The 24,868-nt window shown below is 38.6% G+C and overlaps 2 protein-coding genes across 6 annotated transcripts in view; one reads left to right on the top strand and one right to left on the bottom strand.

Moving 5' to 3' along the window:
• The window catches only part of LOC106868796 (neutrophil cytosol factor 2), a 40,878-nt gene extending 40,019 nt beyond the window's left edge, over positions 1-859 (top strand). The window contains exon 10 of the transcript XR_008266478.2: positions 1-859. This exon is cut by the window's left edge and continues 1,037 nt beyond it. The gene's annotated coding sequence lies outside the window, so the exon portion shown is untranslated.
• LOC106868786 (outer dense fiber protein 2) overlaps positions 1-24,868 on the bottom strand; it is a 37,835-nt gene that overhangs the window by 834 nt on the left and 12,133 nt on the right. For 3 of the 5 annotated variants that reach the window (XM_089338791.1, XM_089338793.1, XM_089338792.1), the window contains exons 4-19: positions 21,130-21,249; positions 17,749-17,936; positions 16,551-16,680; positions 15,163-15,378; positions 14,174-14,245; positions 12,676-12,792; positions 11,097-11,212; positions 9,666-9,845; positions 8,828-8,960; positions 7,964-8,074; positions 7,421-7,525; positions 6,306-6,464; positions 5,008-5,108; positions 3,795-3,876; positions 1,066-1,179; positions 503-595 (exon numbers count right to left, since the gene is read on the bottom strand). In XM_089338791.1, coding sequence (XP_089194917.1) covers positions 503-595; positions 1,066-1,179; positions 3,795-3,876; positions 5,008-5,108; positions 6,306-6,464; positions 7,421-7,525; positions 7,964-8,074; positions 8,828-8,960; positions 9,666-9,845; positions 11,097-11,212; positions 12,676-12,792; positions 14,174-14,245; positions 15,163-15,378; positions 16,551-16,680; positions 17,749-17,936; positions 21,130-21,249 — 2,037 coding nt within the window. Of the gene's footprint in view, positions 1-502; positions 596-1,065; positions 1,180-3,794; positions 3,877-5,007; positions 5,109-6,305; positions 6,465-7,420; positions 7,526-7,963; positions 8,075-8,827; positions 8,961-9,665; positions 9,846-11,096; positions 11,213-12,675; positions 12,793-14,173; positions 14,246-15,162; positions 15,379-16,550; positions 16,681-17,748; positions 17,937-21,129; positions 21,250-22,420; positions 22,517-22,634; positions 22,654-24,868 lie in introns of those variants that run through there. The other 2 variants (XM_089338795.1, XM_089338794.1) reach the window with 2 other exon arrangements.

Raw genomic sequence — 24,868 nt, 5'->3', positions numbered from 1 at the left:
AGGTCCAGGTGTGACAGGTAACCAGCCCCTCTAACTACACACGCTCTCTGACCTCACCATCCTCTCTCCAATTAAAGCTAACCAATTACACCTGTAACTATGCCCCCCCCCACCTTGCTTGTTATCATTCTACAACTTCCACACAATCTCTCTCTCTCTCTGACTGATGTAGGTAATACCCAGTTTTAATATCAGGTAGATGGCACTGGGTAGTTGGTCCTTCACTTGTTAGAAAAGAAAATAGATCGATGAAATAAAGTTTGATCTGAGGAAGAGACTAGTTTCATTTCCCTTGTTTCTGGGTCTCTCGATTACAAACACACTGACATCCTGAACTTGGCAATATATACCCCAATATACATACACACTAAACATATTCACTACTGCATACAAGCACCCTATGACAATAGTCAAACATACTCTATTGTACATACAAGCACACAAACACTCCATTAGTTGGAGGGGGGGGGGAGAGCTAATTTATAAGAGATGTTGGTCTTACCTCATCCTTCTCCCTCTTCACTCTGTTCACCTCAGTTTTCACTTGATTCACTTGACATTCAAGATCCAAGATTTTCTGTTGAGATAATCTTTCCTGAAATTAAGAGAAAAAAAACAAAAGAAAAAACATTATTTAGCAAAAGAACAGCCACCCTTCCCTGTTCCCTCACACTCTCTCTTCTGCCACTGCAACTACTGGGGCTGCTGTTTGGTGTTGCATCACCCACTAACTTAATTCCTCCCCTTTACCCTTCACACAGCTCCCTCCTTTTCACACCTCCTGCAATAAGACCAGGACAATGCAGTCCCCGTCAACTATCACTGCACAGTCTCTCCCTGTCTCTCACTCACGCATAAACAACAACTACAATCTTCACAGTATTTCAGGGTCTTTCTTGGTAACCGCCATGGCAACCCGAGGGGACACACAGCACCCGACCCATCTCCATAGCAATCTGCGTTCATGTGCAAAGGATGAGTCCTTGAGTCCCTCTGATCATGCAATCGTAAGGATTTCAGTACTCCCCCCCCCCCTACCCCCCACACATCAAAAAGTAGACTCACCTTTGACATGACCCGGTCATGGAAGCTGCTCGATTGCTGCTTCAGATCCTGCAGGGCGTTTTCTAGCTGATGAGTCAGGCTCATCGTTTCCTGAGTTTTCTCTTCCAGTCGGACCTGCAAACACAACAGTGTATATATGTGTATATATGTATATATAATTGGCTCTCCGTTGCTGATGATGATGATGAGTGTTCCTGTTCATTTGATCAACAGAACAGCCAGCTTGTGAAATTAGCATGCAATTGGCTGAATACTCCACAGACTCAGAATGTGACAAGGCTGGCCCCTTGAATTACAGGTACAACTCATTTTTCCAGCTGAGTGGATGGGAGCATTGTGGTATAAAGCATCTTGCCCAAAGACACAACACATTTAATCCTGGTTGGTTTTCATATTTCTCCTGTCGCAATCATTTTCATTATTTGTTACAAACACCACCAATCTGTGGCAAGACCTTAACATTACACCCCCCACACACACCCATGTCTACCTTTTATCAGTCTTGATTCTAAGGTTACTGCCTTCTTAAACATGGTTGCCTACATCCACCCGGTAGTTTATGGAGGCCACATCTTCTCCATTTGTTTCGTAGCATGAACGTTTTCTTACCAATGTCCTTTGTATTTGCAATAACTTTACTGTGTGCACAAAATATATATATATATATATATATATATATGTATATTGGCTAAAATCTGTACAGCGTATATTCTGTGTATGCGCATGCATATATATATATTATATAAAACGTATGTATATAATCTGTATAGTCTATTTAATAAATATTACATTGCTTGAGTGTGTGTGTATTTATATATGTGATTTAATTGCTATTTCACTAACTCTGTTTTTCCATTCTGCTGTAAACTCTTGAAAACAAAAAATATTTTTCAACTAAAATGTTTCCAAACGAGTTAAAATTCTATGTTTATAAATCATTAATGTACCTTAAGTGTGTTTTTTTTTTGTTATATTTTGATGTGCAACTTCTTTATTTTTTGATATTTAAAATTTAAGTATTTATTGAAACTTGAAGTTTTATTTTGTTCAATTATGAATGCTTTTTCATTCTTCTGTGTGGAGTGGTTTGGACAACAGGATTTCACTGCCTTGTCCTTACATAGTCTGGTGGCACAGACTTGTAAAGGAAGCTGCAAGTCTTTGATGCTGTGTTTGTGTTTGTACAAACAGTTGCAGTAGAATTATGAACATCACAAAGTGACTGAAGAGTGGTGAAAATTTTAACACCTTGACAAATAAGCAAGTTTTTTCATGAATGAATTTGGTAGACAGAAACTGAAAACTCATTCTACACTATACACACACAGAGAGGCTTCTTTCAGTTTCCATGTACCAGGTTCACTCACACAGCTGTAGTTTCTTTTCTTTTCTTTTTTTTTTTTGTTACTTCTATCATGGCTGTTGTAAAATTCGAAATGCAAATTGGATAGGGCAATGGAGAAAGATAACGATCTAACTTTTCAACGGTATCTCTGTCCTGGTTACCAATCCTTGAATTATATATACTGAATAAGGCTTCGACTGCTACAAAAACAGATAAATACTGCAAGTTCACAAAACGGTAATTATACTCTTTTCATTGTGTTTTACTTTAAGATGCTTTTTCCCTAATTTTCGTACAATTACTGATTCCCACCTACCCCCGTTTATTCCAACCCACCCGCTTATATGAATTTAAGCAAATGTCTGACTCACTCGCTTTTTCCAGCACCCCACTTCCTATTATTTGCAACCTGAGAGTAAATAACTGGTCTTTTAAAAAAAAAATCAAAGGAGACAACCTAGAAAAATTTTAGTTTTATACAGTTACCACTATACTATTAGCAATTTTCCACCCCTACTATCATTTATTCCAACCCACCTGCTTATTCCATCCCCCCACTATTATTTGGGAGCTGAGAGTAGTTAGAAAGTAAGTTTTTCAACCACACAGCCACACCTGAGTGTGTATGTATATGTTATGTGATCATACGAATTTAGAAACTTTGAGAGAGCATGAGATAATTCTTTCTTTGGAAAGGTGAATCTCGAAGCGGACAAACCTATAAGAAATAGTATAGACATTGGATTAAAAAACTTTTTGGATAAAAAGGGCAGCTTTTGACATTTTTTTTCCCCCTATGCAGTAGAATTTTTTTAACAATATTTACGAATACATTTATGGCCTTGTCTGCTTTAAGATTCACCATTCCAAAGAAAGAATTTTGCACACACACTTGTATATATATATATGTATATATATGTATGTATATATATGTATATATATATATGTATATATATATATATGTATATATATATATATGTATATATATATATATATGTATATATATATATATATGTATATATATATATATATGTATATATATATATATATGTATATATATATATATATGTATATATATATATATATGTATATATATATATATGTATATATATGTATATATATATATATGTATATATATATATATATGTATATATATATATATGTATATATATATATATGTATATATATATATATGTATATATATATATATATGTATATATATATATATATGTATATATATATATGTATATATATATATATATGTATATATATATATATATGTATATATATATATATATGTATATATATATATAGGGGTTTTATATACATCGATATCACCACCTCCAAACAAATGACAGCTTTGAAAGACAAACTCCTGACTTACGTTGTTCTGGCGGATGGTTTCCTCTCTCTTGGATATGGTAGTCATTAGTTCACGATTCTGTTCTGTAACTTCTAGAAACTTCCTGAACAATGAAATTAAACACTGTATAAACCATAGTCACAACTCTCCTCTCTCTTTCTCTCTCTCTCTCTGTACAGCTGGATGACTCAAGTGGGACTAAACAACAGCGTTGAAGGGTTCCAAAGATTCTGGGACCCATTGATATACAACAGACAGCTCTACAAGGGGTCACAATGCTGCTGTAGGTCCATACCCAACAGCAACACTGTGACTGTGTCCTATTAACCTTGCAGAGCAATACAGAAAAGACAAACCTATATAAACAATTGTTTAAAGGTCAACATTTTTAGTTCCCTCACCACCACAGTATAGGGATCAGAGAGGGGCCTGTGTTGTGGTTCAACATCCCACTAGAGAGAGTAGACAAGGGTCTGTGTTACAGCCCTTATATCTCTCTATCAAAGCTCCCTGGTCTGATATCACATTACAAGACATGGAGGAAAAGGAAATAGAGCAGCTGTTTTTCAGCTACCTGTAGGAAAACAAGATTAATGATAATTAGAATTAATTAAAGGAATTAACATGGGTTTTGTGGTTAAAGAGTTAAAATTCTGATGCCTGCACAATCAATTTCAACTCGGATGATTGCAGTCATTTTGTTGGAGACATTAGGTAAAGGACTCTGTCAATTTCTGTTCAGTTGTGTTAACGTTTTAAATACAGGCAATATTTTATAAATAGTTAATTAGAAACGACATTTAATAGTGTCTTTTCTCTCTCGTGTGCCATGTCTACAGGCATTAGTGATCCCTGACTTTTACACAAAAGCCTCAACATTCGTAATTTCTCTTGTGAAAGATACAGCAATGGCTTCTTGTTGCCATCTACTAGTTTATTTACATTTTATTCTGCAGAGCTGACCCTTGAAGACCAGTGGCTTTATGTAACACATGTCAAAAAGTTCTGTATTCTGAGCCACGGGGCCATCCTGCATGTCCTGCTGAAATTGCAGAGCATCTGATGTACCTGTGCACCTAAAATGCCTGTGCATCTTTTATGCCATCAAAAATGGTAACTACTTCACCCAATGAACCAGTGACAGGCCCCTTGGCAAGCTGTGATCAACAACTCTTGTTATTTATAAAACAGTTTCACCAAATGACAGAACGAAGATAAAAACATTGGCACTGACCGTTCCAATGTGTCGGCTTTATTCCTTAAACTTCGGTTTTCCTCCACATATTCATGGCTCATTTGTTTGGTCTCTTCTAGCATCTCATTGACATGTTCCAGCTGCGGAAATACAAGACAAACAGACAGATATAATAGTAGTGGCAATGGTGATCGGTAATTAGTGAGAAAAGGAGAAAGAGGGGAAGTGGAGGAGGTGAGAGAGTCTGGACACTGGACAAAAAGTGGACATGCAAGCAGGCAGAGTTCAGGGGTTAATCTGCATTAATATGGCTATTGTGAAACTCCTTTATGTCCAGTATGTCTGGTATCCCTTGCAAGGCACAGGCCACTTTGTGTTGCCCTGCTACATCACTTCATATTGTCCAGTTTGGACACCTCGCGTTGTCCAGTCTGGACACTTCCAATGGGGTGGGACAGGGTGCTGGATAGAACAATCCATAAGACAAGACTCGTATGTCCTTTGGATCTCAAAGTGGGAGACATTGCATGAAACACCCAGAACTGTTCAACTCAACACGGCTGCGTCTGTGTCAGGGCTCATGGCCTCCATCAATCTTTCAATCTTTAAGCATAATTTTTTTTCATTAATGCAAATATTACGAATGTAGAAGGAAGGATAGAAACAATCCCAGTACATTACTGGTACTTATTTCTATGGCATACTACATACACCACCCACATCATGTCACCTCCATCCCACCCACCAAACACACATAGCAGAGAAGACCTCTTCACTGATACCTTAGGTTTCTCGTCAGTGGAGTTAGTCAATTCCACAGATTTCTTTTACCAAATTCCACTCAAAAGGCTTTGATTGACAGGAAGCTATAGAAGATGTCACAAACACAACGAACAACAACGAATGTGAAGCCACAGTTTATTAATCCGATGGCCCTGCATATAAACTCACACAATAATAATAATAATAATAATAATAATAATAATAATAATAATAAATTTGGGGGAGGGGTATAGACGATCACATCGACCCCAGTACTTGACTGGTACTTAATTTATTGACACCGAAAGGATGAAAGGCAAAGCCGAATAATAATAATAATGATTTAAAATTTTGACACAAGGCCAGCAATTTGGGGGAGGGTCAAGTCAATTGCATTAACCTCAGTGTTCAATTGATCCTTATTTTATCGACCCCCAAAAGAATGAGAGTCAAAGTTGACTCTGGCAGAGTTTGTACTCAGAACATAAAATCGGATGAAATGCTGCTAAGCATTTTGCCCAGCAAGGTAATGGTTCTGTCACTTCACTGCTATGATGATGATGATGATAGCTTACCTTTGAAGTAAGTTCTGCAATGAGTTTGATGTTTTCCATGTTCTTCCTCTCAGACAAATGTAACTGTTGCTCAAAGTCTTGCACTTTTAGTTCTGTGGTCTTCAACATCTCTGGCAGAGGTTCCAATTCTAACAGACGTTGGTGTAACCGTTTCTTCACCTGAAAACAGACATCCACAATCCACTCAGCTGGCAAAAACGAGTTGTACCTGTAATTCAAAGGACTAGCTTTGTCACATTTTTTTGTGTCACACTGAATCTCCCTCATAACTACATCAAGTGTATGTGTGCCTCTGGAGTACTCAACCACTTGCATGTTAACTTCATGAGCAGGCTGTTTGGTTGATCGAATCAACTGGAACCCTCCATGTTGTATCTGATTGAGTGCTGGGCCATATATTCTGTTCATGAATTGCCACTTAAAGAGCAGCATAGTGTATAACAGCATTGAGTTGGAACTCCATGCATTCCATTCCACACCAAAACAGAAGATCAGGAAGACAATTCCTCTCCTTACACAATTATTTCCATGTTTGAGCTTTGGAGACTAAAATGGTGATGAAGGACAGATAAATGGTACAAGACAGCAGAAAAGGGATTTTATTTATTTGTATAATCTTTACATGTGTTTCAGTGATGATTACACAATGATTATGCAATATGAGACACCTCAAACTATTAAACGCAAATACCTCTGGAGATAAACCTAGGTACCTGAAATTATTAAATTCAAATACCTCTAGAGATAAACCTAGGTACCTGAAATTATTAAACTCAAGTATCTCTAGAGTTAAACTTAGGTACCTGATATTATTAAACTGAAGTACCTCTAGAGATAAACCTAGGTACCTGAAATTATTAAACTCAAGTACCTCTAGAGATAAACCTAGGTACCTGAAATTATTAAACTCAAGTACCTCTAGAGATAAACCTAGGTACCTGAACTTATTAAACTCAAGTACCTCTAGAGATAAACCTAGGTACCTCCAGTGATAGATACCAAATAGCTCCAAGTACTTCTGGAGGTAGTTGCAAGGTACATCCAGTGATATATACTAGGTACCTCAAAATATAAAACCCAGGTATCTCGAGTGTAGAAAAAGAAAACTCACAAACCTTATCCAGTTCGTCTTCTCCTTCTTTCTGGATGCGACTGTTTTGTTTCTGTTGTTCTTCCAACAGACTCAGTGTGTTATTAGCTTCATTTCTGGATATGTCCATCTTAGAGGAAGACAGGAGGATACAATTGTCATATAGAAGATACAGTTGTGACAGTAGGGAAGGAGTTGCAATACAGAGGCAAGGGTTATAGGTGGGGGGGGGGGGGTAACATTTTAACACAGGGCTTCTTTTTGTAACTAATTAACATATTGCAACAATCAGGGCCAATATTTTTATTTTCTTTCTGTCTTGCTAAGATTATTTTATAAATAACAGTGCCAGGGATGTAGCCAGCCCACTTATGCGTACCTTTCCTACATTGGACACTAAACTCCGCTTGCGAAGACTTGTTGAGGCAAGTGAAATCGAAATCGAACTAAATTCGACGACTGGCATGAACATAACACAGTGATGATTGTGATGATGATGATGATGATGGTGGTGATAGTGGTGGTGATGATGATGATGATAAAGACATCAGTGGTGCCATCTACTCACCCTGCTTTTGTATTCTTCAATGGTTTCTTCAGCCTGTGTCAGTTTGGTCTGCAAATGGCTGATATTGGTTTCAGCTTCGGTCAACTTTGACGTCAGTTCCTCTTGGATAGACTGGAAAGAGAATTACTAACAATGACCAACTGACTAAGAAGTGACCAAGGACCAAGAAGGACCCAAATCTTTAATGTCCCCCTGTGTTGACCAATAATCTAATTACAGTGAATAGAATGACTATAGGTGACGACTGCCTACTTTGTCCAGTTGAGTGTCCCCCACACAGGGTGAGCGACATCAAATATCTGATGGTCAACTATGACGTTGTGCAGTAGAGTTAACTGTAACAGTGAACAATAGTTGTAGTGTTAAGCACACCAGTGAACAATAGTTGCAATGTTAATTGTAACAGTAAACAGTGTTGGCATTGTTAAATGTGGCAGTGAACAAGTGTAGCGTTAACAATGAACAATAGTTCTAGTGTTAACTACAGCAAAATTTGTTGTGTAGCCCCGGTGCATATCATATAAGACATTCCAGCTATGCCCATCTCGTCTGTATACTATGGACTACATCAGCCAATGAATTCTTCTTCAAGATAGTGGTACATGAGCTGAGAGATTTGGCTGTTATTTCTAGCAAGTTAAAAAACTGCGTCAGAGGCTTTCTCATTGACTTGAAACAAAAACACCAGTGATGATGGTGTTAACTATAACAGTGAATAGTAAACAGTAACAGTAAACACTAGTGGTGGTAGTAATTGTGACAGTAAACATCACTGGGGGTGTTAACTGTGACAGTAAACAGTTGTTGGTGTTAACTTAGAATTATTAATGTGATGTTAACTGCAACAATAAACAAGATGTTTACCATTAATTTCTCATTCTCCTGACATTTGTTCTGACACTCCAACATCTTCTCCTCCAGTCTGGCTGACATTCTAGATGTTTCTGTAGAATTGTCCTCATAGAGGTGGATCTTATTTTTCAGATCTTCCATTTGTCTGTGAGAAGAGAGAGAAAGACAGAGAAATGGTTCAAACTCCATGGGAGATTTACAAATACAGTAGCACACACATATATACATTTATACACACACACAGAGCTGGCAGAAACGTTAGCACGCCGGGCGAAATGCTTAGCAGTATTTCCTCTGCCTTTATGTTCTGAGTTCAAATTCCGCTGGTTGCTTCTTTGACACAGTATGGCCAAAATTAAATGTGACCAGATTAACACCTTCTCAAATAACTTTATACAAGAATCTCTCTGTTATGTTCTAAACATTAACTGAATTACATAAAAAAAAAAAATTTTAACTGTTAATTATTTGATTATTTTACGATTAAAATTCTTGATTTTGATCCCCAAATGAATTCAAACAAATACACAGTGTATGTTATTTCTTTGGAGAAACTTGAGGCATAAACATGGCTGAATGCTTATCATCATGTTTATTTGTACAAAATACACAAAGACTTCCTTGCAGAAAAGGCTTCAGAAGAGAGACAGAAAGACACACACATCTGTACATACATGTTTATACACATACACATTTATCTATCTACCTCTCTCTCTCTCTACACACACATACATATACACATGGATTGATTGTATGTATGTGTGTACATTGTATGATTGTATGTATATACATGTATATGCAACAGACACACACACACACATAGGAAAAGGTGGTGGGGTGGGCAACTTACTGCTTTAGCTTAGAACATTCTGCAAGAGCTGAGCTCTTCTCTTGGCCAGTTTGTTCCAGTCTTGTCCTGTAGACATCAAGCTGTGTGTTGGCATCAGTGAGTTCTTTATCTTTGTTTAGCAATTCAGTGTTTAGTTGTTCCACAGTGTCTTCTGTGTGGCTGGCTTTCTGCTTCAGTAGCCTGAAAGAAATTACACCAGGGAGACACATAAAAAACACACACACACACATTTATCAAGTTGGAAAACAGAGAAATCTAATGGATACAAAGTAATTTATCAATTAATCAACATAATCACCAATTATTGTTTCGTTTCACAAACAAAATTAAAATTACAAAACAAAGGTGCAAGAGTGGCTGTGTGATAAGTAGCTTACTTACCAACTACATGATTCTGGGTTCAGTCCCACTGCATGGCACCTTGGACAAGTGTCTTCTATTATAGCCTCAGGCCAATCAAAGCCTTCTTAGTGGATTTGGTAGACAGAAACTGAAAGAAGCCTGTCGTGTGTGTGTGTGTGTGTGTGTGTGTGTCTGTGTGCGTGCGCGTGTCTGTGTGTATGTATGTATGTATGTCCCCCCCCCCATCGTTGGTTGACAATCGATGTTGGTGTATCTACGTCCCTGTAACTTAGCAGTTTGGCAAAAGAGACCCATAGAATAAGTACTAGGATTACAAAGAATAAGACCTAGGATCGATTTGCTTGACTAAAGGCGGTGCTCCAGCATGGCCACAGTCAACAAGTAAAAGAATAAATAGATAAATATATAATTTTGCCTTTTAAATCCCTGGTACTTATTCTGTTGGTCTCTTTCGCTGAAACACTAAGAGGGTTGTAAACACACCAACACCGGTTGTCAGGCAGTGACTAGGGACAAACACAGACACATAGCTATATAATGACAGGCTTCTTTCAGTTTCCATCTACCAAATCCACTCAGAAGGCTTTTGTTGGCCAAGGGCTATAGTAAGAAGACACCCAAAGGTGCCATGCAGTGGGACTGAACCTGGAACCATGTGGTTGCAAAGCAAACATCTTATCACACAGCCATGTCGCTTTCAAATAGAGAAAATATTAAATCCCTTGATTTACCACCCCTGCACGACAAACATTATTTTAGCCAAACCAGTGGTAAACTCTACCAGATATAACCATCGGTTTCAGTTCGGTCAGCGACATCGCTGTGAGAAAAAAAAGTTACACATCATCTCGTTTGTTAATTAATTACTACAGAAATTAACAGCGTTTCAATATTTTGAAATATCTTGAAAGTGGTCGAACTGTTTATCACTTTGAATACTACCGATTCCATTGAAATCTTGATCCTGTGAGCGGTGATAGAGAGTTGCTTCGGTTGTTAATTAATAAAAACCTCGATCCAGAACTCTCTATTTCCAACAACATCAAAACTAACAAAGACATCACTGACCGTGTTGCTTTCTTCAGGTAACCTTTGTCCTTGTCTGACTGGTCTTTAACTGTGGACATTTGATGTTGCAGCCGTTTGTTGTCCATCACAGCCTCAGCTAATTGCTTCTCCAGGGTCTGACAAATAAAAAAATTTAAAAAATGTTAATGACACTGACAATCATAGTCATTTAATTACACTTACTGTGGAGGCGCAATGGCCCAGTGGTTAGGGCAGCGGACTCACGGTCGTAGGATCGAGGTTTCAATTTCCAGACCAGGCATTGTGAGTGTTTATTGAGCGAAAACACCTAAAGCTCCATGAGCCTCCGGCAGGGGGTGGGGTCGCGAACTCTGCTGTACTCTTTCACCACAACTTCCTCTCACTCTTTCTTCCATAGGAGGTGGTGAAGCACGATCTTCAAATGTTGGGCCTCACAGAGGCAATGACAAGCAACCAAGACCTTTGGAGATATGCTGTGCTTGAGAAGACCCATCAAGCCAAATAAGATTGTGGCTGATGCCAATGTCATATAAAAAGCACCCTTCAAATGTTGGGCAATATGCTGCGCTTGTGAAGATCTGTTGAGCCAAGTGAAATTGTAGCTGTGGTCGATGCCAGTGCCGTCTGACTGGCACCCATGCCATGTAAAAAGCACCATTTGAGTGTTGGGCTTCATGGAGGAGGTGACAAGTAACCAAGACCTTCAGAGATATACCAGGCTTGTGTCGGCTGGTCCAACCAAGTGGGACCATCGTTATGACCGATGCTGGGGTCAGGTCAGAGGCATGTAAAGACACCCACTACACTCTCGGAGTGGTTGGCATTAGGAAGAGCATCCAACTGTAGAAAGTATGCCAAATCGGATTGGAACCTGGTGCAGCTCCCCAGCTTACCACTTTTCAGTCAAACTGTCCAACCCATGCCAGCAGGGAAAGCAGACATTAAATGATGATGATGGACTTGTTGACCTCAGTTGGACTTGAACTCAGCATGCAGAGAGCCACAACAAATATATCACAAAGCATTTTGTTTGATGCTGAAATGAGTCTGCAAACCTTACACTGACAACCTTAGAACCAACACCATTCTATGTCTCTCTCTCTCTCTCAAAGGAGAATACTAGAAACATTATTTATTGTATGTGACTGAAGTAGAATTAAGTTTAAAATAGCAACCTATGTATCATACTCAAAGTATGTACAACACTGAAAACCTAATTAAATGTGGAAGCGCAAAGAGGCAGAAAAAAGGATTTAACAATGCCACCATCACTATAACTGCTGGACAATTTTCATTAGCTGCTGATATATTCCTGGGTTCTCTTTAACACTCTATATCTAGAAGAGAAACTATCTCAGGACAAATACCACCTTCAATTAGGCTTTCAATGATGATTCTGCTTTGAGTATGATATGCAGATTGCTATAGAAACATTTACATAGTATATTCCTCATGATAAATAAACTTACTGAACTTTCCTGCCAAACTCTTGTACTGCCACTAGAAAGCCCCCACCCATCCCACTACATGGCACCAACTTACTTCTGTCTCGATACCAACAAAGAAGTAGATGTTATACAATATGTTATAGGTTTACCTGTATCTGTACAGACATTCTGTTGCAGTCTGCTTCTTTAGTTCGAAGTTGTCTTTGAAGATGGCCCCGTGTTTGTTCTACTGATTTCTGAAGACGTTTTAGTGAATTTAATTCTTCCTGGAACAGAGCAGCAACATATACATACATTACCCAAGTTGAGTTCATAGGTATATATTCTACACACCTTAAACACATGCATGCATACACACACACACACACACTCTCATACACAAGAATTCTACACAACCAGCAGGCAATGTTTTGTGTTTGAAGTGCAGCCATGGTTCCTATGTAAGCACTGTTACCATTATGAAGGCAATGGCAGTAGCCATGAGTGCTTTTAGAAGTGACAGACTCATGAAAATCTTTCCAAGGAAAAACAGAGTCATTGAGAGTCTTGAAAATACCCCCAAGAGAAGACAGATTATCAGAAACCAACCAGTAAATGACATCTACCATAACATGAAGCAGATGTGAAGACACACTCAACCGACTCCACATCCAACTTCAAGACTATCAAAGACAATTCTTTGGCTCATGTGTGCAGAGGTTCTCAAAGAACTCAAATAAGTCATTCATTTCCACAAAGGACCAAAATCTGCATGTCAAATTCACCAGGTCCCACACAGACTGGACCCTCAATTAGTGAAATCAAGTGAAGTGGATGAATGAATTGAGACTCATTTTGTATCTGATGGCAGGATGTATGTAAGACTATCATCTGGGTTACAAAGTGAATATCAGCCATTTTAGAAATATCAAGAATGAAAGTGTTGCAACAGCATGGTCTGCAGAGGTTTATCAGCTTCAGATCCTGGCACCATTAACCAAGAAATGTTTGAAGGTGGATTGAGAGATGATAGCCTTAGTCTGGTTCTGATGACCATTTGTGGCTTGAATTGGTTCTGATCTCAGATACACTGTATAGTCAATCAAGGAAACTATTTATTGTAATGATAATAAATGCCCTTGAAGGAATTTTTGTAGATAGAAACTGTAAGAAGCCCATCGTATTTAAGTGTGTGTGTGTAATGGATTCTTACAGTTTCCATTGACCACATTCCTTTACAAAGTATTGGTCATTCTGAGGTTTTAGTTGAAAAACATTTTCCCAATGAGCTGCATGTGAGACTGGACCTGAAGTCCCATGGTTGGGAGGCAAACACTTGAACCCTTTAGATGCAAAAACTTCATGGTTATTGCAGTAATGAAGTTACTGCTAAAATATACTGCTAAAATATCTGCTAAAATATACAATTGGTGTTTTCTGAAAGTCATGTTGCTTCAATAAACTTGACCTGTACCAACAGGAAAATAGTCTCAAACATGACATTGATAAACAAAATATAGATTGGTGTATAATGTTGCTTTTCTGCTGTTCGGGGTTATAGAATTCTGAGTGAATATACTGATTTCTGCAGTAAAAGGGTTAACCATAAAGCCATGCCTGTACACACACACACACACACACACACACACAGAAGAATAAAATAGTGACCTTTTGTTCCGACACAGTGGCTTCTAAATGAGATATAGCTCTGTCTTGAGTGAACTGGTCAAGAATCAACTTCTGTAAGATAAAACAGAGAGAATCAAATTTATATATATATATATATATATATAAGGTTTATTACGATATTACGGCATTCTGTAACCCTTCTGAGCGTGCGCATTTTTCAATTCTAGTTTTGGACTTGTACTCTTCAGGAGATAATATTTAAAAGAAAAAAAAAGATGTTTAAAGTACATAGGTTTTTAGTTATCATTTTACGTTCTTTATATATTGGTTCTTTCAGTTATGCTTATTTGAGAGGAATACAAGTTTGACTATTATGAAGTTCTATTTATGAATATCTGGGTCTATTTGTATGAAACAGTTGTATAGGAATATGAAAAATAAAACTAGAATCCATTTTAACATCCAATCTCTTTAATTTCATAAATATGAATTTGTTGAACTTTGTTTAATAAGTTAAGTCATATATTGATAATATATATATATATATATATATATATATATATATATATATCTAACAACACAAGCAGGGTTTAAAACTTACTGCAGCTATTTTGGTAGCATTTTATTGATGTCTTCATAGATTATATCATTGTATAAATCCACCCTCCTCAGGTAACCTTTTATTGTCATTCGCAACCTTTTCAATATCTTCTCTTCCAGTTTGTTTTTTATTTATATATATATATATATATATCCAGTATACACAATGGAAAATTAAATCAAAATAGCCATGTATGTATTATACTTAATGTATATACACTGTTGATATTGCAGTATTTCTCCTGAGATAACATCTCAAATTTTGAAAAGAGAGAAAAGTTTGTCCCATAAGTAGTTATCTCAGGACAACTACTGTAGTAAATGGCCTATCGATTGTATATATATATTCATTAATTATGTTACATAGAAGGTCATATAAATATAAAAGTAAAACAGGATTACAGAATAAAAAAAAAGACTGCATTGACCTCTTTTTCCTTTTCAACAGCCTGTAGTTTCTGGAACAGCAACTTGTTCTGTTCGGCAACACGTTGTAACCCGATTTCTTGAGAATGTCGATCCTGAAGCATCTTCTGAAGGGTCTGGTTAGTAGATTCAAAAGTCGAAAGTTTGTTGAGCAGGGCATCTTTCTGACGAGAGAACTTGTAGGCTGTGTCGGACTGGGTTGGTGTTGGCTTGATTTCCTGAAAATAGTTGTCCCAAAATCAAAAAAAAAAAAAAAAACGAAAAGTGTAAGCTATGGACACATAAGAGGTGCAGCAACATCAAAGGAAGGCTAACTAGGAAGTTAGTTTTTGTATGTGGCAAATGTTCAGGTGCAATAAACACTGAAAGTGTGCAGAAAACAACTTCTGCCACATTCCAGGGAGAAACACTAGACGTAGTTGATAGCTTTCATAACCTAGGTGACAAGTCAGTAGCAGGGGTGGATGCTCTAGCCTGGGCAAAGCTCAGAGAGCTCCTACCTCCACTGGTGACAAAGGGCCTCTTGCTCAGAGTAAAAGGTAGACTGTATACTGGGCTTCGTATATTTTACCCCAGTGTCACTTTGATGGCATGCACTGCTCTCTCACTCAATAATAATAATAATAATAATAATAATGTATAAAGTGAGTTTCTTTGCCCTAGGTGTCAGGAAGACATTCAGCAAGAAATGGAAACAAAATTGAAAGAAGAGGATAATAATAATAATAATAATAATAATAATAATAATAATAATAATAATAATAATAATAATAATCCTTTCTACTGAAGGCACAAGGCCTGAAATTTTAGAGGAGGAGACTAGTTGATTACATTGACCCCAGTGCATAACTGGTACTTATTTTATTGACCCTGAAAAGATGAAAGTCAAAGTCGACCTCAGCTGAATTTGAACTCAGAACGTAAGGACAGGAAAATGCCAGTAAGCATTTTGCCCAGCATGCTAACGATTCTGCCAGCTCACCATAGTAATAATAATAATAATAATGGTTTCAAATTTTTGTGCAAGGCCAGCAATTTTGGGGGAGGGGATAAGTGGTGCTTACTTTATTGGCCCCGAAAAGATGAAAGGCAAAGATGACATTGGAAATGCTAACAATTCTGCCAGCTTGCTGCTGCTGCTGCTGATGATGATGATGGTTTCAAATTTTTCCACAAGGGCAGCAATTTTCAGGGAAAAGGATGAATCGATTACATCAACCTCCAACGCTTCAACTGATACTTATTTAATCAACCCAGAAAGGATAAACTCAGAACAGAGCAATGGGCGAAATACCGCTAACGATTTTGCCAGCCCACTGCCTTAATAATAATAATAATAATGATAATGATAATAATAGTAGTAATAATAATGATGATAATAAAAAATTACCTCGACCAGTTTTCCAATGGCTAAATTCATCTCCGAGACTAATTTTCCTGCAGCCTGGCCATCCAGCTCAACTTCAATCAGTTTCCGTGTCAATTTGTCTTTCTCTGAGCATAATTTTTCACACTGAGCTCTGAAAAGTGGATGAAGAGGAAGGGATGAAGAGGAAGAAAAAACAAAAATATAAAATCAGTGAGATGGCTTCTGAAACAATCCATTATTATAGTAAAATAATCGTTTCTACTCGGGGCTCAAGGGGTAGTGGGTGGGGGCCAGTCAATTACATCAACTCCAGTGTTTCACTGGTCCTTATTTTGTCAACCCCCAAAAGGATGAAAGGCAAAAATCAACTTTGGTGGGATTTGAACTCAGAATGTAAAGCTGAAAGCAATGCAGCTGGATCATGCAAGAGCTGGAGTTAGGAGGATTACATGAGATAATGTAGTCCTTGATAAACTGTGTCTGAATGATGAAAAGATGGTCAGTGATGGAGCATCTTGGATCATAGGTCTGCTGGATCAGGACTGACCTGGAGTTAAACAACAACAACAAGAACAAAAAGCACTTTAGATAATGTAGTCCAAGGTAGACTGTGTCTGAATAAAAGATGTGATGGCCACAACTGGAACGTTTTTGAACATAGGACTGTCTGGATCAGAACTGACCAGAGGTTAAAGAACAACACCTAAAGTCACTGCCAGTAACTACTATGATGTAGACCAGGGGTTTTCAAACTGTGGTCCGCGGACCACAGGGGGTCCACAAGGACAAGACAGGGGGTCCGTAGACAGCAAATACTTTTTATGGGCAATTTGATTTTATATGTTTTTTTAATCGAAATATTTTAATTGACAATAAACCTATTTGTTAAATACTGTTAAATAAATAAATGTAAAAATATGTTATTTTAAGCAAATATTTATGTATAAATTTCATAAGCGTTTATAAGGGGGTCCCTAAGGTAAAGCCTGAAATATAAAGGGGTCCGCAAGTCAAAAAGTTTGAAAACCCCTGATGTAGACAACTAGACAATGTAGTCCTAGATATATTATGTCCAAATAAAAGAGACGATTTTGCAGTTGAAGCATCTTTGCTCATTGGTCTGTCAGGTTAAGGCTGACCTGGGGTTAAACGCCACCATCACTACACACCTCAAAAACATACACACTACCGTAACAACAACAACACCACCACCACTTACTTCTTCTCTTCGGCAACCTCTTTCAGTTGGTTCAAGTTCTGTCGAAGGACTCGGTTCTCATTTGAAGACGCATCCAGCTCACCACAAATGCTTTTCAGCTGCTCAGTGTGCTCCTCCATCATCTTCCTGCGAGTCTCCAGCATGCTACCATTTTTCTCAATATCATGCAAGGCTTTCTGTAGATCCACCTAGACACACAGACAGAACAGCAAAAGCAGAAGAATCCCTCTTAATAAATTTAAGGTTAGTGTTAAGGGGAAGAAATTTGCATGGCAGACATGTGATCTCCACTTAAATCTCTGCTCGAAGAGATTGAAGAGTCAAGTGAGAGTGGATGGAAACTGTGTGGAAGCCTGCCAAATGATGGATAACTCTTCTAGTGTTACAATAAGAGCTGTGTTTCTTTATTTGTCCATCACATGCTGCCCTCAGATCAAGAGAATTTTCAGGTAGTTATTTGGAGAAATGACACCTGGAGGGCAAAAGACAAATTTGACTCTGGTGGGATTTGAAATCCAATTGTAAAGAACCAGAACAGATAAAACACAAAACGTTTTGTTCACCACGCTAACAGTGAATTCTCTCAATTCACTGGCTGAAATATTAAATTAGCTAACAAGGAATAATAAATTAGAGCGGGTGGAGACAGATAGATAGATAGATAGATAGATAGTAGCATAAATATGCAGATATGTAGGTATATGATTAAGAAGTCTACTTCTCAACCAAATGGTTTCACTGTCATTTCTTGGGCATGGTACCTGTGAGAAGTGCCTTCTCCTATTACAAGCTTTACAAGTGGATTAGGTAGACAGAAACCGAAAGAAGCTAGTCATCATCATCACCATCATCATCATCTTTTATTGTCTACTTTCCCATGCTTGCAAGGATCAGCAGATTTTCTACAACTGGAATGCTCTTCCTGTCACCAACCCTCACCTGTTTCCAAACAAGGTAGTGTTTCCCCATAGCAAGACAGGTCTTCCGTGGTAGACTGGAAATGAACAACACTGCCTGTATAATAGGGATGCATGTTTACAACTGGCATGTGGTGTTATGACAAGGGGACACACAAACACATGCGTCCCCTGGCTGTTTTCAGTTCATGTCTACTAAATCCACTCATTAGGCTCTGGTTTGTCTGGGACTACAGAGGAAGATATTTGGCTAAGGTGATACACACTGGAATTGAACCTAAAACCAGGCAGTTTTGAAGCAAGCTTTTTAACCATACAGCCATGCCTGCATCCCCAAATGTGTATGTGTGTGTGTTTGTACATGTTTGTGTGTGTATGCTTGTGTGCATATTGTGTATGTTTGTGCATGTGTGGGTATTTTGTGTATTTTTGTGTATGCATTTGTATGTTTGTGTGTGTGTGTGTGTGTGTGTGTGTGTGTGTGTGTGTGCACGCATGCATGTGAGTGTCTCTCCTTGTCTTGTCATCACACACTAATTGCTGGAAAACATCATCATCATCATAATCAGCAACATTTGTTTACAATCTGCCAAGAAAACATGTCCATCCCTTGTGCTTTTCATATTTGAAGGACTGGGGGGAAAAAAGTCCCTTTACTTGAAAACAGGTGAGGATTGGTGATAAGAAATGCATCCTCAGTGAATTTCACCTGACCAATGCAAACATTAAAAAAAAAAGGGATTTAAACAGTGATGATGATGATGATGATAACTAGAAATACTTATGTAATGAGACATCTAGCTAAATACATTGACAAATGGAGGCAAATTAGTTGCAACTCATATTTAATATTAGGTCAGTCTGGGGAGTAGACAAATAGTTGAGTTAGTGTTAATCTATTTAACAATGGGCAACCACAAACAATGATGTGGTGAGAGAGAGAAAGAGACAGTCATCAGGTAGATAAATAGAAGGTAGGTAGGCAGAGAAATAATTTAAGTAGGCTTCCAGTAACATACTTAATAAATGGGGCATTACGTATTGAATTAGGAAAATACCAGCGGGTGGGAAAAAAGAATAATTCCTATACCACTCCCTTACAAATATATGTGTACATCTATAAATACACACACACATTATACATATAGGCATGCGTACGAACAGCCATGCTACATGGCAGTGAAACATGGGCTGTAACTGCTGAGGACATGCGTAAGCTCGCAAGGAATGAAGCCAGTATGCTCCGTTGGATGTGTAATGTCAATGTGAATACCCGTCAGAGTGTAAGTATCTTGAGAGAAAAGCTGAACATTAGAAGCATCAGTTGTGGTGTGCAAGAGAGACGATTGCGCTGGTATGGACATGTGGTGAGAATGGATGAGGATAGCTGCGTGAAAAAGTGCCACACCCTAACAGTTGAGGGAACCCGTGGAAGAGGTAGGCCCAGGAAGACCTGGGCTGAGGTGGTGAGGCAAGACCTTCGTACATTGGGCCTCACCGAGGCGATGACTACTGACCGAGACCTTTGGAAATGGGCTGTGCGTGAGAAGACCCGGCAAGCCAAGTAAGATCGTTGCCAGTGCCCCTGGACTGGTTCTTGTGCGGGTGGCACATGAGATGCACCATTTTGAGCGTGGCCGTTGCCAGTACCGCCTGACTGGCTCCCGTAGGATTTTCGAGCGAGATCATTGCCAGTGCCCCTGGACTGGCTTGTGCGAGTGGCACATAAAAGACACCATTTCGAGCGTGGCCGTTTTCGTGCGGGTGACACGTAAAAGCACCCACTACACTCTCTGAGTGGTTGGCGTTAGGAAGGGCATCCAGCTGTAGAAACTCTGCCAAATTAGACTGGAGCCTGGTGTTGCCATCCAGTGTCACCAGTCCTCAGTCAAATCGTCCAACCCATGCTAGCATGGAAAGCGGACGTTAAACGATGATGATGATGATGATGATACACACACACACACACTCAAACAGATATACAGAGTTTATTTAGGTTGATCCACAGTGCATAAACCATTTCTTCAGAAAAGCCAATCAGGGGTTTAGTTTGTCTTGTCTAAAACGGCAGCCATGCACCACGGACTGGCCTAAATAAACTATTGCACCTTACATTTGTTTTGAGTACTTGCTGTAAATTACCAACACTCACTTTCTCTCTCTCTTTCATCTCCTCTCCTCCATCTCTTATTCTTAACCACCTCTCAACACCTGTTCATTACATTCACTACCCCCACCCATTCCCCATCTCTCATCATCCCATGTACTCTTGCAAACTCTGTCCACCCACACTCCCTTTTCTCCAATCCCTAATCACTTCTACTCACCTCATACCTTGGGGCTCCAGCCTGTCACCTCATCACCACTGTTTTCAGCTCATCTCATCACCACCCTAATCACCCACCTCCCCACCATCTCTTCAAACACCAAGCCATCCTGGTTCCACAAAAACCAATTAACTCACCTGATTCTTCAGACTTCCTACTTCAAACATCAAATCATCGATTTTCTTCTCATAATTTTGAATTTGGTTTTGAATTTTACCATCTTCGTCTGATCCATCTGAATTGGTGTCTTTTACAATCTGCAGAGAAACAGATGGAAGTAGAGTGTCAAACATAAATAAAACTACGAGGTATTTCATTTTATCACCTTGTTCCGAGTTCAAATCCCACCCATGTCTTCTCTGCCTTTTAACTTCCAAAGATCAATAAAAAATAACTAGATGCAGGCGTGGCTGTGTGGCAAGAAGTTTGCTTCCCAACCACATGGTTTCTGGTTCAGTCCTATGTGCAATACTTTGTCTTCTACTATAACTCTGGTCCAACCAAAGCCTTGTGAGTGGATTTGGTGAGGAGAAACGAAAAGCCCTTCATATATATCACGTGATCGACCAGATTATTAGGTGTTGTTATACATCGCTGATCACAATGCATTTTGCATAGTTTTAATTTTAAAATGATGTCACCCCCTGCTGGCCAGGTGAATAGGCCACCATTTCTCCCACCTCGATCAGAAGGCTGATCCTTTGCAGAGTTACCATTTACAGCTGAATGGACTGGCGCAATGTAAAATGTGTAAATGTGTCTTATTTACACGAATTCATATGAAAGAATTCTGCTCAAAAAAACCCAAAAAACCTTTCACTTTTGGTGGCTAAAGCGAAGGGCTACGTTAACAGTCGACTTATTTATCTTCCCTTGTTGTTATTCCCCCCCCCCCTCCTTTCATTTACTTTCTTAAACACCCTAAACTGAAAGATTGCCGTATTTGATAAGGAAAGTAAAACAGTGGGACCTGTAATGTCCAGTAGTGCCACACAACAACGACAACGAACATATTCCATTAACAGGACTAACCTGGGGTTAAACAACAACCACAACAATGGAAAGCACATTAGATAATGTAGTCCTAGATACACTAGATCTGAATAAAAGACGCGATGGTCACCGATGGAATAACTCTGATAATAGGTCAACTGGATCAGAAGCGGCCTAGTGCTAAGCAACATAGATATACTATGTTTGAATAGAAGACAGGATGGTCACCGATGGAACGTCCTTGATCATGTGTCAGCTGGATTAGGACTGACATACACGAGACAATGTAGTCCTAGATACATTATGTCTGAATAAACGACGGGATGGTTACAGCCGGACTTCCTTTGATCATCGATATCCAGTATCAGGCCTGACCCGGGGTTCAAGAATACCTCCAAGACCTCGTTACCATTCTGTTGGGTCCCAAGAACTTACCTTTCAAGTCGTTAATTTCTTGACACAAAACTAACTCCGTAAAGCTCAGGTTTTACTGGCAACAAAACGGCAAACGTTGACATAATTCAACTTAAGCGTTTTAGGTTGCACACAAACGGATATACACACATAATACATAAACATGCATACACGCATATATATAACACGTACACAAAATATACACATACACCCACAATTTGAGAAAGCTATTTACCTAGATTGATCTGAGTAGTATAAAATGTGTCATGAAGCGTCTAAACAATTCGAGTTGATGAACCAGAACGATAAAAGAATTATAACCCTGCAATCAAGACATGTCCAATCCCAGTCGGAATGAAAATCACCATTGTCCTCATTGTGACTTCATAGTAAAATTCATCCTCAAATTACATTCACGTATCCATCGCAAATAATTGCAGTTTCTTTTATTTTCAATCCTTTTTCCTTCAAAGACTCATACGCCGAAATCGACGGAGTGACCATCATATATTATTACTATTAAGGTTACAATTAAGTACATATTTCGTTCATCGAAATTTCATTGTATTGGGGAGAGGGACGATCCAAGTAAAGAGTATCCCTACTGAGTTGGAAATGATTTAATGCGCCAAACCACATGCTTTCTTCGACTGAATGTTTTTAAAGCATCGTAGATTACGTTTAGGGGATGGAATACCTACTGGACACTGACGAATAGTGTTAATACTTTCATTTTCATCTTGTGATCACAAAACGAGAAAATATCCTAAATAATTATAACAGAGTACTAGGAAATGTATGTTAGCGGCATATGGGAGCTCACCAATAGCAAATTCGGTGGATTGAAGCCATATCTGACAAAAATGATATTTATAGAGATGTGAAGTCATTTAAGATTTATATTGCACACAGATCATTCATTCACTTCACAGAACCTCCAGGAGCCTTGGTCCCTCTTCATTTCTCCTACCACAAAAAAAAAACCTCTTGGTATGGACCAACATAACCCATTAAAATACCCAGCTGTTATAATAAAGTCACTGCTAACCGTCATCGATGTGGTATATAGGGGTGGAATAGGGTCGCATTAGAGAAGTCCTCACCTGACTGTGGTTCTTCGTGGACAATGATACATGTTGCTGTCAAATTGTCTTTAACAGGTCTAAACATGATGTTCTCAGTTAACAATACGTCTATGCCACCTACTGGGATGATGATGATGATGATTTTGTGCGTGCGTGTGTGTACATATGCGCATATATGTCTGTACAACTTGCGTGTGTATATGCACTGTACAACTTGCGTGTGTGTATATATATATATATATATATATATATATATACGTACAATGTGCGTGTGCATGTGTATATGTATATAGAACGTGTGTTCCAGCGTTTGAATGTCTACAGCTAACTCAAGTATTGTATTGAATCTAGTCACACCTCATGCTTTCATAGAAGTAGGCTATAGTTGGCTTACGAACCACATGGCTCCGGGTTCAGTCCCACTGCGTGGCATCTTGGGCAAGTATCTTCTACTATAGCCTCGGGCCGACTAAAGCCTTGTGAGTGGATTTGGTAGACGGATTAGCCCGCCGTATATATATATATATATAGGGCTTTCCTATAAGGTGTTACCCACCCCTGATTGGATCTCTCCCGTATGACATGTACGCATGCTCAGTGACTTGCTTTAACAGTTGCAATCAGCTGAATGCACGTTGCCAGTGACATTTGACATAATTACCCACACTCTGTGGTCAGGATTCTGTTTTTGGTTTGATGTCGGTATCGAAGGGATTACCAGACACCGGACAATACAGTGAGAGCAGCTTTCACTCACATCGTGGTATTCGATGCTGTGTACGTGTCTGTCGTGGTAAAATATGCCACTCCTTAACTGTTGCTTTGCTGTCATCCGTAGCACGAGGTAATTATGTCATTATCTGTGAAATTCGGCAACTTACAAAGATCTTTAGATCAGGCAATACTTCACCGAGAGGAGATATAAGCTTCTGCTTATTCCTGTCTGAAGTATCGTCCGATACTTCAGACTTATCGTCCGATACTTCAGACTTATCGTCCGATACTTCAGACTTATCGTCCGATGAATTTACTTTGTTGACATTCTTCATCGACAGAATTTTTATTCCTTTCAACCTTTCAGTCAAGTCCGCCTTTCTTCCAGTAACATACTGTCCATATAATCTTAAATATTTCTTTAACTCAGGCACAGTAAGTACTTCGATAGCTGAATCATCAAGCTGCTTTATATCCATGATAAGACGTAAAACAATAACAATGACGTGGGTAGCCTCCGGAAGTTTAATTATCTACATGGAGCGCCGCCTAGCCAAGGGAGATAACCTACTTATAGGAAAGCCCTATATATATATATATATATATATATATATCCAACGCAAGTGTGTTCAAATCATTCTAGAATCAATAAATATATAGTTTTAAGTCT

The sequence above is a fragment of the Octopus bimaculoides genome, chromosome 21 (assembly GCF_046866305.1).
Source record: "Octopus bimaculoides isolate indiv1 chromosome 21, ASM4686630v1, whole genome shotgun sequence".
Taxonomy (NCBI): domain Eukaryota; kingdom Metazoa; phylum Mollusca; class Cephalopoda; order Octopoda; family Octopodidae; genus Octopus; species Octopus bimaculoides.
The sequence above is the reverse complement of the archived record's forward strand: the minus strand, read 5'-3'. Positions and strand labels throughout refer to the sequence as shown.